We start from the raw sequence: 11,585 nt of genomic DNA, 5'->3' as shown, positions 1-11,585 counted from the left end.
TCTGTTTGTGTGCATGTGCCCTGTTTGTGTGCATGTGCCCTATTTGGGTGCCTTGGGCTCTTGGGTGCCTGGCCAGCTGTAGGGGAGTGGGAGGGAGGCAGGTCCTGGGAGACAGGACCAGGGTGGTGGGGAGGGACCTGAGGGGGACTGCTGAGAAAGGGACAGATGGAAACCCCGAGAGAACTCAATAAAGATGGGGAGGGGACAGAGAAAGGGACCAGGCAGGGGAGAGGGACAGAAAGGGTGGGGCTGAAGGGTCCGTCTGGGCTCAGCTGGCACTTTTTGCCCAGGGTGGCCAATGGGAGAGTGGGCAGCACTCTATCCCTTGGTCCTGGGGCCACAGAGAGGGGAGGAACCCCTTGCAGCCCACTTCCCAGAGTGGGTTTCTTCATGTGCTCCTCCATCCAAGAAGTGCCTCAGCCCAGGGGGAGTTTCACCTCCCCTCTTTGCCCATCCCAGCCTGGGGGTTCCTGTGTTCTACCCTAGACATGTGAGCCGGCTCAGGCCTCCACGGACGGGCCCGGGGAAGGCCCCTGAGACAGGTTCTTGGCAGATCCTTCCTAAGGAAACCAGAAGGGTGACCACTTTCCCCTGGGAAGCCTGGTCTGGTGGGGGAGACACCGCTCCTTCCTGGAGAGGCTGAGGGGAATGTGGTCTTATTCTGGGACCTGTGGTTTTGGCGGGAGGTCAGACTACTAGAAAAAGCCCCAAACAGGGAAAGTTCCCCAAGGTACTGTCATCCATGGAGGGCTTCCCGGAAGAGACTGTGATGAGTTTTGGGGGTGGAATGGGTGTTGGGTGGAGGTGCTTCTGTAGGGAAGGCATAGGACACTCTGGGCCTTCCCAAAGGTGGCCAGTGCCCCCTTCCTACCGCATCCTACTGTCCCCATTGCCTCCCCCTCCCCAGCCAAGCCCAGAGGACCTACCTCAGGATCCTCAACTCCTGGGACCAATGTCCCCAGACAGCTCCCGGCTCTCATCTCTGGGGCCAGGATGGCCAACATCTATGGGGAGAAAATTCTCTTCGGCCACATCCCTGGACTGGAGGTGGGAGCCCTTCCTGGCCACACCTGCCCTCTCCTGCACCCAGGTGGTTGCCAGGGGTCCCCTCCGCTGGGAACAATTTCGCCTGCTGGCCCACCCTCCAGCGGAGTCAGGCAGTCTGCAAAGACTCCCGCCCTTCCTCCAGGATCTTCCAGCACTTTGCTCTAGTTTCTGCTGGTTGGGGCCATCTTCCCTGGGGACTGGGTAGGGCACAGATGGGACAGTGGGAAGATGTTAGCTGCACGATGAAGGGCTAAGGAATGGAGGGGTGGGAGGTAGGTCCTAGGGTAGGCTGGGCCGGGTGGGAGGCTCTGAGCCTCCTGTCCCACCTGTCCCCAGGAGCCATAGTCCAAAAACCTTCCAGGACCATGTGGATGGAAACATTTTCCAGATGTGAGTGTGTCGGGGGTGGATGCTCAGCCGGGGCCTCCACCTCCATTCCTTGGCTGGGGAACTAGGCTGAGCCATGGCCCTGATCTGCCTTCCTGTACTCCCTCCTAGATCTCCTGTCTGCCAACCGCTCTGCCATCTTTCTGGGCCCCCGGGGCTCCCTGAACCTCCAGGCCATGTACCTAGATGAGTACCGGGACCGCCTCTTTCTGGGTGGCCTGGACGCCCTCTACTCTCTGCGACTGGACCAGGCGTGGCCAGATCCCCGGGAGGTGAGCTGGACTGGCAGGGAAGAGGGTCTGTTTGAGAGTTGGGCACCTCCGGATGGGAGGCCAGATGGGGAAACTGAGCCTGTGAGATCAGGGGAGGACCTGAGGTCAGCCAGGCTGTGTTTCAGGTCCTGTGGCCGCCGCAGCCAGGACAGAGGGAGGAGTGTGTTCAAAAGGGAAGAGATCCTTTGGTGAGTGCTGTTGGGAGGCATGGCCCCTCAACCCGACACCCTGCCCTGACCTTCAGGATAGTCTGTGGCCACGCCCCAGGTGCCTCTACCAGGGGCATTTGGAGCAGATCCTGAGGGCTTTTGAAGGTCTGCTGGGACTGTCACACCCACCCCCTTCCCCAGAGCTGACTGCCAGACAGGGCTGAGCCTTGGGCCCCAAGGAGATGGTGAGCACCCCCTCTCACCCCTCAGCCACCCGCTCCTTCTCCCCGCAGACAGAGTGTGCCAACTTCGTGCGGGTGCTGCAGCCTCACAACCGGACCCACCTGCTAGCCTGTGGCACTGGGGCCTTCCAGCCCACCTGTGCCCTCATCACAGTGGGCCACCGTGGGGAGGTGAGACTGGGCCAGGCCCCACAAGGGACTGGGAGGCAGTGACATTTCCTCGCTGCTGCCTGAACGTTCCCATTGAGCCTGGGTAGGGACAGAGGGGCAGGGGCCTGAAAGGCGCCTTTGTGTCGGGGAGCTGACCCCATTAGAGGCGCCCTGGATGAGGACGCCTTCCGCCCGCCCCCACTCTCTAGCTGCACGCAAGGGCTCCTGCTTGGGTGTGGGCTGCTGGCGCGCGTCTCCCAGGTGACGCCCCTCCCTCCCTCTCTCCCTCCCCTTAGCATGTGCTCCACCTGGAGCCCCGCAGTGTGGAAAGCGGCCGGGGGCGGTGCCCTCATGAACCCAGCCGTCCCTTTGCCAGCACCTTCGTAGGTGGGTGATGCCCAGGCCAGGGTGGAACAGGGAAGGTGGCAGCTGGCCTATGTCACTGAGAAGGGAGGGACCCGGCTGCTGGGCCTGGGCCTCCTCCCCTGACTCTGTTCCCCAACCCCCGCCCCAGGCGAGGAGCTGTACACAGGTCTCACCGCTGACTTCCTGGGGCGAGAGGCCATGATCTTCCGAAGCGGAGGTCCTCGGCCAGCTCTGCGTTCTGACTCTGACCAGAGCCTCTTGCACGGTGAGGCCTGCCCCTGGAACTGGCAGGGGGGAAGAGGCTACTTTCCCGGCTAGGACACCAGCCTCCAGTGGGAGCCCCCTGCCCCATTCCTCTCCCCACTGGGTTCTGCTCCCATCCTGCCCTGTGGGGCGCCTCCACCCAGCATGACCCCATCGCCCTTCCAGACCCCCGGTTTGTGATGGCCGCCCGGATCCCTGAGAACTCTGACCAGGACAATGACAAGGTGTACTTCTTCTTCTCGGAGACTGTCCCCTCGCCCGATGGTGGCTCGAACTATGTCACTGTCAGCCGCGTGGGCCGCGTCTGCGTGGTGAGAGCTGGGAAGGGGTGGTGAGGTTCAAGTCCCCACTGCACTCTCCCATTCCCAGACCTTTCTCTCCCCACCCCTGGCCAGCAGTAGGGAAACTGAGGCAAGGATTCAAAGCTGACATGCATACCTCTCCCCGAGTGGGTGAGGGTGGAAGAATGGATGGTGGGACCCATCCTCGTGGGGCCCAAGGCTGACTCTGGCCCCTTATCCTGCAGAATGATGCTGGGGGCCAGCGGGTGCTGGTGAACAAATGGAGCACTTTCCTCAAGGCCAGGCTGGTCTGCTCAGTGCCTGGCCCTGGTGGTGCCGAGACCCACTTTGACCAGCTAGGTGAGGGCCTGGCCAAGCAGGTCTAGGGCTCAGGACTAGGGAGGGCTGAGAGCTGGTGAGTCAGGGCATTGGCGGTGGCCATGACACTCGTGCTCCCTTCTCTACCCCAGAGGACGTGTTCCTGCTATGGCCCAAGGCCGGGAAGAGCCTTGAGGTGTATGCGCTGTTCAGCACTGTCAGGTGGGCACACCCAGCTTCCCTGCACCCAGCACCCTGGCCTTGCGATGGGCCCTGTCTTTGTGACCTATGACTGTACTCTCTGAGTCTCTCTTTGCCTTTGCCTTGGGGTCTTTGCTTTTTGGAGTCTCTGCTTGCACAGGCACTATTATCCTCAGTCCTGCCTATGGAACCAGGCTGTCCCCTTCTTGTCCTTGATGGCCACTCTGGCCTAACTGTCCCGTGTGCCCTGGCAGTGCTGTGTTCCAGGGCTTCGCCGTCTGTGTGTACCACATGGCAGACATCTGGGAGGTCTTCAATGGGCCCTTTGCCCACCGAGATGGGCCTCAGCACCAGTGGGGGCCCTATGTGGGCAAGGTGCCCTTCCCCCGCCCTGGCGTGGTGAGTATCTCCTGGGGTAAGGCCAGGGAATCGAGTTCTGAGCAGATGTGGGGAAGGGCTCTTTGGACACCCCATGCACCCCCACGGCAGCAGACGTTGGCTGAGCCTGGGCTCCAGAGGGCCTGGGTGGGGTGGGGTGGGTGTGGTGGGAGAGGAGAACCCTCCTGCAGTGAGAGAGGTTGCCCTGGTTGGGGTGGAAACAGACTGGTGGTGGGGGTGTGTGTGCCGTCTCAGGATACCTCAGGCCCTCCCTTCCCTGCTGCCCACAGTGCCCCAGCAAGATGACTGCGCAGCCAGGGCGGCCTTTTGGCAGCACCAAGGACTACCCAGATGAGGTGCTGCAGTTTGCCCGAGCCCACCCCCTCATGTTCTGGCCTGTGCGGCCTCAGCATGGCCGCCCTGTCCTTGTCAAGACCCACCTGGCCCAGCAGCTGCACCAGATCGTGGTGGACCGCGTGGAGGCAGAGGATGGGACCTATGATGTCATCTTCCTGGGGACTGGTAGGACAGCTGAGCAAGAGTGGCCAGGCTGGAGAGGGGTGTGGGGTCCCTGGCTGTCCCCTCCTGTCCCGCTGACCCCTCCTCCCTGGCCCCAGACTCAGGCTCCGTGCTCAAAGTCATCGCCCTCCAGGCAGGGGGCTCAGCTGAACCCGAGGAAGTGGTTCTGGAGGAGCTCCAGGTGTTTAAGGTAAGCAAGGGGCTGATGGAAGGGTCCCTCCAAGCCCCATCTTTGGGTCTGAGCCTAGCTACAGGGATGCAGGAGCAAGCCCAGTAGGGAGCCAGCCTGTCTTTGCTGAATTTGCAGCTGGCAGGATGCTGGGGAGAGGGTGCAGAAAGAGATGCCCCCACCACCTCTGCTGTGGCAGAGGCCTTGCAGCCGCTTATGAATGACTGGAGGCCCAGAGCTACAGCCTGTGAGCTGAAAGTGCCTGGGGTGCTGGGAGGGATGGTCAAGGGGAGCAACCCTTTGCAAAACCCTGTTGGGCTCACGTTGCAAGGAGGAGATGGTTGAGACCCCAAGGCTCCTAGATGTTCTCTTGGCCCCTCTAGAGACTCAGGAAGGGGATCGTCTGTGTTTGGGGGCCAGTTGTACCTCCTGGACCTGAGCTGGGTAATTTAGGACAGCTGCCTCATTGCTGGGGAACAAGTGGAGAGAGGGGACACTCTAGCTCTGTGCTTTCAGCCAAGCCTCCTGCTTGGAGGCCAGCCATGACCAGGGGGCCTTTCTTGTAACCCATTGCCTGGGAAAGACTGTGCAGCCTTAGCTGCCAAGGAGTGCAAGACCCAGCCTGGGAGCTAGGTGGTTCCCACCCCAGGGTTGGAGGAGACTGAAAGCGGGGGTGCAGTGACAGGTCCTGGTCCACCCCACCCACGCTGAGACCCTTCTCCTTCCCCAGGTGCCAACACCTATCACTGAAATGGAGATCTCTGTCAAAAGGGTAAGAGCAGCTGCCACCCTCCTCTTGGACCCCTCTTCTGCCCCTGCTCCACAGCCTCCTCCTCTGCCCCTGCTCCGTAGCCTCCTCAAGCTCCACTGTAGTCTGGGGAAAGCTGTGCTGAGGCAGGCCTGATTAGCCCCTGCAACAAGTGGCCAGTAGGCATTGGAAGCACCGAGTAAGTGGGGCTGTGTCCAGATAAGGGGATAGCCACAAAGCCCAGTTCCTAAGGGAGGCAAAAGTGTGCCTGAAAACAAAATCCAGATGTTAAGTCCAACAAGGCCACTTTTTAGAGGCCTACTATATTTGCCAAGTGGCAAAACCCATCTCCCCATATTTATCTGCTTCAGTGTATCTTTGTGCAAATCCTAACTTTTGTGCAAGGATTGCTTAAAGCAAGGTGCACCTCTAAAGTCAGGGACAAGTCAGGATAAAGGCCCCTGGGATAGAGGGCGAAGGTCAGCAGCTGGGAGGGCCTGGAGAAGTCCCTTACAGAAAACATCTCAGGTCTTGGTTCTCCTGCATCCCTTCTGTGTCCTGGCACAGAATCTGGTATGCAGCAGGTGGGTGATAAACACTTTTTATTTTTTGAATGAATCCAAGAGGTTCTGGAAGATTTCCTGCAAGTGGCAGGGGTCTCAGGAAGCCAAGGGGCTGAGAGCCTGCCTGCGTGTGGGCGAAGCCCGGGCTCACCTCAGGCTCTACTTCTGTCCCTCCTCAGCAAATGCTGTATGTGGGCTCTCGGCTGGGTGTGGCCCAGCTGCGGCTGCACCAGTGTGAGACTTACGGCACTGCCTGTGCAGAGTGCTGCCTAGCCCGGGACCCATATTGTGCCTGGGACGGTGCCTCCTGTACCCACTACCGCCCCAGCCTTGGCAAACGCCGGTTCCGCCGGCAGGACATCCGGCATGGCAACCCTGTCCTGCAGTGCCTGGGCCAGAGCCAGGAAGGTGAGTGGTGGCAGGTGGGAGGGCCCAGGTTGGGCTGGAACTCACCCCTGTGGCTCGGCTCCACCCCTGCAAAGTGTGTTCTCAGAATGGTCTTGTCATGACGGATAGTCCTGTTTCCCTCTCTGTGTAGCTCCTGCTAGTGCATGGAAGCAGGGCCTTTGGAACAGTGGCTGGCTTGGGGATCCATGGATGCCTAAGTTCTTGTCATACTAGTGGGGCTTCTGAGCTGTGGTGTCAGGTGGTGGCACTGGGATCTGGGTCCCATAGTTCCCAAGCTGAGCCAACCTCTGCCTCTCTCCAGAGGAGGCAGTGGGACTTGTGGCGGCTACCACGGTCTACGGCACGGAGCACAACAGCACCTTCCTGGAGTGCCTGCCCAAGTCTCCCCAGGCTGCTGTCCACTGGCTCTTGCAGAGGCCAGGGGATGAGGGGCCTGACCAGGTGAGTGAGGAGACCCCTGCCTCCAGCCTGCATGTCCTGAGGTCACCTCCCATCCTGAACCCCAAGACCTGAGCCCTAGAAAGGGGTTCTGGGGCGAACCTGCCAAGATCAACCTAAGAAAAGTATGTATTAGGCTCCTGGGGTGCCTAGATGGAGGTGCCCTATGTCTGCCTTCTGGGAATGCCCAGGCCAGATGTGGCTGGAACTCCCCCAGTCAGGCGGGTGCGTGATGGAAGAGAGGGAAGAGGGTCTGGGCTGGCCAGTAAGTCTTCCATGTTTACACACATGGCTCATCTTTGAAGGTTTCTCTTCTCCAGGGGTTCTTGGTTCTCTTCTGCCCCAGGCAGGGGAGGGGGCTGTGCCCTGGGCCCAGGACTAGGCTTCAGAACCTCCCTATGCTACACACACACAACAGAAGAGAACCTTCTGGGTCCCTAACCACTGGTCCTTGCCCTCCACCTTCAAAGCCTGGCCCCACACTTCCTCCCTGGAGTCCAGCTGTCTGCTCAGGCCCTCTCCTCCCCCATCCGGAAAGGTCTGTCAATCCCAGGGATGGCTTAAGTCTGGGGCCTGAGGATGGGCATTGGCTGGGGCAGGGAAGGGGAGGGGCAGGAGTGGATTGATTACAGGAGGGGCTCTCCCTCCAGCCTGGGAACTGGGGGAGGCCAGCCTTGGGCCAGCTGTTGGGCTGGGCACTGAGAAGATTCCCCAGGGGAGGAGGGGAGCAACAAGATGGTGTTTCACAACACTAGCTAACGGCCCAAGCAATCCACCCTCAACACACAGATGTGCAGACTAAAGCCCACACAGGGTCCAGGCCAGAGGCCAGCTGGGATCAGAAGGGCACTCCCGCTTCCCACGCTGTGATGGGCGCTCAGCCCACCCTGGGCTGGGGCTGTCAGCTCGCACCGTCGGGGGAGTAAACAGTTCAGACCAGGATGGGAAGGCCGCGCGTGTGTGTGTCTGTGTGTGTGTGTGTGTGCGTGCGCATGCATGTGCATGTGTGCAGCATAGGGAGGTTCTGAAGCCTAGTCCTGGGCCCAGGGGCACAGCCCCTCCCTTGAGAAAAGCCTGTAGATGGGATGGTACCTCCAGAAGGGCTAAGGGGATAACATCTTAGCCCCTCTGTTCCTTGGGAATGTGTGCCAGGGCCCTCTGAGGCCAAGATTGGTGTCCTCTGACTAAGGGAGAAACCAGCCAGTAAAATCCTTGAGAAGGCTCCTTCCTGGGCTATGGGAAGGTGAGGCCCCACCTGAATTAGCTCGTGGTCTAGAGGAGGCCCACACTGCCAAGCTGCTGGTCCTCTCCTGGGAAGAGGAGAACAGGGCAAGAAGTGGCCAGGCACTGGGCCCCAAGGATGGCAGAAAAGCTGGGGCAGAGAAGCTGATGGTACACTCCCAACTCACACCCCACTCACGCCCTCCCACCCGCCTGGCAGGTGAAGACGGACGAGCGAGTCTTGCACACGGAGCGAGGGCTGCTGTTCCGCAGGCTCAGCCGTTTCGATGCGGGCACATACACCTGCACCACTCTGGAGCATGGCTTCTCCCAGACTGTGGTCCGCCTGGCTCTGGTGGTGATTGTGGCCTCACAGCTGGACAACGTGTTCCCTCCGGAGCGAAAGCCAGAGGAGCCCCCAGCCCGGGGAGGCCTGGCTTCCACCCGACCCAAGGCCTGGTACAAGGACATCCTGCAGCTCATCGGCTTTGCCAACCTGCCCCGGGTGGATGAGTACTGTGAGCGTGTGTGGTGCAGGGGCACCATGGAATGCTCAGGCTCCTTCCGGAGCCGGAGCCGGGGCAAGCAGGCCAAGGGCAAGAGCTGGGCAGGGCTGGAGCTAGGCAAGAAGATGAAGAGCCGGGTGCATGCTGAGCACAATCGGACGCCCCGGGAGGTGGAGGCCACGTAGAAGCGGGCAGAGGAGGGGTGGTCAGGATGGGCTGGGGGAGCCCACTAGCAGCCCCCAGCATCTCCCACCCACCTGGCTAGGGCAGAGGGGGTCAGGACGTCTGTGTGCCTCTTAGAGACGGGTGTCTCTGCCCCCACACTGCTACTGGGCCACCTACAGAAAAGACTGGGGTCTGATGGAGGGGCCGGGTGCTTGAGGCCTGTTCCCTGCCCCTCTCTGTGCTCTCAGACCCGGCTGGAGCCAGCACCCTCTGGCCGCTGGCAGCCCCAAGGGATCTGCCATTTGTTCTCAGAGATGGCCCGGCTTCCGGAGCACATTTCCGGGTGTGCCCAGAGGCAAGAGGGTTGGGTGGTTCTTTCCCAGCCTACAGAACAATGGCCATTCTGAGTGACCCTCAGAGTGGGTGTGTGGGTGGGTCTAGGGGGCGTCCTGGTAGCAGGCTCTCAGGGAGCCAGAGGAGGGTGGAAATGGCCTCTAAGCTAGCATCCCGTAAGAAGAGCCTACCTGACCGACGGGAGGGAACATGGAGGTGTTAGGAAGGTGGAGCAACAATGCACCTCCCCTCCTGTCGTGCCATGATATCTTGGTGGCTCTCTGCCACTGCCCACCACCTCTTCTCCATCTGAGAATCACAGAGAGGCATAGATAATCTAGAGGCATGGACTGCTAGAGTCCCCAGGGATCTGGGTTGGTCAGGGCTCGGGCTTCACTTTGTAAACCAGGTGGGGGCATCTCACAGCCTGACTTCCTTTCCCCAGGCCAGGGTTGCTGGGATACCTACCCCTCCTGAGAGGACCCCCTCCTCACTGTCAGGCTCTCTATGCCCATGAGCGGGGAGGGGTGGGTTCTGGGGGATTGTTGTCCCTTGTGTCTGTGGACTAGAGATAGGGCGGGGGAGCTGGGGAAGGGTGCAGGCGGGAAGAGTGGGCTGTCTTTCCCAGGGTGATGTAAGCATGCCGCAGCCCTGGAGGCTGGGGATGTGGAGGCTCTGTGAGCCCTGCAGTCCTCAGAATCAGGGCCAGGGAGGCAGAAGATTGAGAGGATATGGAGCTGGACAGAGGGCAGGAGACCCTTAGGATAGACTGTGGGACCCAGGCAGGAACAGGTGTCCACAAGGACTCAGGATGGCATCAGTTAGCTCAGAAGCCACCTGTAAGACCCAGTGTTTCCATCTCTGGAATCTCTGTTTTATGCTAAATGGATTTAGGAAGACTGCTTTTCTTTTAAGGGGGAAACAAGGTAGAGAAAAAAACGAAGTGTAAGTCCTGCTGATTCTTGGGGGTAAAGATCGGATGGCAAGGACGCATTCTGCCTGGGCACGTAGCGGAGGTGTTTTTGCCATCAGCAGTTTCTCAGGCTGGGGAGCACAGAGGGGAGGAGGAGGACTAAATGAAAAGTTGTTCCCAGCCTGCACATGAACACATTCATGACGCACAAAACTGACTGGCAAGAGATAAGACCACCGGGTTTGAGATTCCCTCCATTAAAACAACCAAGACAAAGAAAGGAGGGGAAAAAAAAGATAAAAAGCAAGACAGGGTTCCCTGCCCCACTGAAACTCAAACCCAGACTGCCTTGGGTTTTATCTTTCCCCTACCCCTGGCACCTCCAGAGAACTGGGACCTGAAATACCCTCTCCTCTCTCCCCTTTGACCATGTAGTAAATGAACCAGAAGCAGAGATTAACCTATCAACGCCCTGAGAAGCCTTCCAGCCTGCAGTGTTGTCTGCTGGGAGGTCAGCTGGTCAAAGCAGAGGAGGAAAGGAGGAAAGGATAGGGGCTGAAGAGCAGAAGGGAGGGGAGACAGAGGGGATTAAAGAGGGGAGGAGAGAGTGCGGAGCTCCAAGAAAGGGTGTCAGAACTGCAGCCAGCTCTGCCCTCTACCCTAGGGAGGCCAGAAAGAAACAAACAGCCCTCTGGGCCTTTAGGCTGGACTCTGGCTTGGCAGGCTCCAGGCAGGGTTCTCTGGGAAGTTACTCTAGAAAATGAAGGGAGGGGGAGCACAAGGTCCTCAGCAACGAACACCTGCACTTGGAATAAGTGGACAGCTTCTGCCAACTGCATCCCACCCATGGTACTGTATGCTACTAACTCCTGGAAACGCCCTGTATGTGGGAGTTCTATTTTTGTATTTGTATGTTGAGATGGGCTTTGTGGTTTCTCTGTTCTCAGAGCACATTTCTTGTAATTACTATTGTCATGACTGCCCCTGAGCTCTGGTGAGAAAAGCTGAATTTACAAGGAAAGAGATGAAGTTAATATTTGCATCATGTAATTATATCATTACTGTGTATCTGTGTATTGTACTAAATGGACTGATGCCACGCACATGAGCTGAAAATGAAGAGCCCTCCCATCCATTGCATGAGAAAGAAGGTCACCCTGAGTGACCTCTGTTTCATGATTTCCCAAACAGGTTTTAGAGCTGGAAAAGGACTTAAAGAAAGAGACTGGGTGGTGCTTTCTAGAAAGGAGGAAGATGGGTATCAGGGGAAGGAAGGAGTTAGAGGGCTTTGTCTATGAAGCCGAGATTGCTCATTAAATGAGGAACATCCTGGCCTGTGGGCTTGTAAGACTGACCTTCTTGGGACTTCAGGAGGATCTTGAACCAAAAGAGGAAAAAAAACATTGGCAAAGGGCAGCTGGGCACGTAGGCAGCTCTGCTCCTTTTTCATAATAACACTTGACATTTGTCACAGTGACACTTGGCATGGTTCCTGCCTTCATCCCAAGCCACATACCAACGGATATTAAGTCCTCATGGCTGGGGGA

General features: G+C 58.9%; 1 protein-coding gene across 1 annotated transcript in view; it reads left to right on the top strand.

Annotated features, from left to right (window-relative positions):
- SEMA3G (sema domain, immunoglobulin domain (Ig), short basic domain, secreted, (semaphorin) 3G) overlaps positions 1-11,373 on the top strand; it is an 11,677-nt gene extending 304 nt beyond the window's left edge. The window contains exons 2-16 of the mRNA XM_011958852.1: positions 1,546-1,706; positions 1,832-1,894; positions 2,149-2,268; positions 2,544-2,634; positions 2,762-2,878; positions 3,043-3,188; positions 3,404-3,518; positions 3,629-3,698; positions 3,932-4,076; positions 4,346-4,577; positions 4,673-4,764; positions 5,474-5,515; positions 6,234-6,462; positions 6,764-6,903; positions 8,342-11,373. Coding sequence (XP_011814242.1) covers positions 1,546-1,706; positions 1,832-1,894; positions 2,149-2,268; positions 2,544-2,634; positions 2,762-2,878; positions 3,043-3,188; positions 3,404-3,518; positions 3,629-3,698; positions 3,932-4,076; positions 4,346-4,577; positions 4,673-4,764; positions 5,474-5,515; positions 6,234-6,462; positions 6,764-6,903; positions 8,342-8,812 — 2,234 coding nt within the window. The 3' untranslated portion in view covers positions 8,813-11,373. The remainder of the gene's footprint in view (positions 1-1,545; positions 1,707-1,831; positions 1,895-2,148; positions 2,269-2,543; positions 2,635-2,761; positions 2,879-3,042; positions 3,189-3,403; positions 3,519-3,628; positions 3,699-3,931; positions 4,077-4,345; positions 4,578-4,672; positions 4,765-5,473; positions 5,516-6,233; positions 6,463-6,763; positions 6,904-8,341) is intronic.
- The last annotated feature ends 212 nt before the right edge of the window (positions 11,374-11,585 follow it).

The sequence above is a fragment of the Colobus angolensis genome, unplaced genomic scaffold (assembly GCF_000951035.1).
Source record: "Colobus angolensis palliatus isolate OR3802 unplaced genomic scaffold, Cang.pa_1.0 Scaffold477, whole genome shotgun sequence".
In the NCBI taxonomy this organism is placed as follows: Eukaryota; Metazoa; Chordata; class Mammalia; order Primates; family Cercopithecidae; genus Colobus; species Colobus angolensis.
This window is presented reverse-complemented; position numbering and strand designations above follow the sequence as displayed.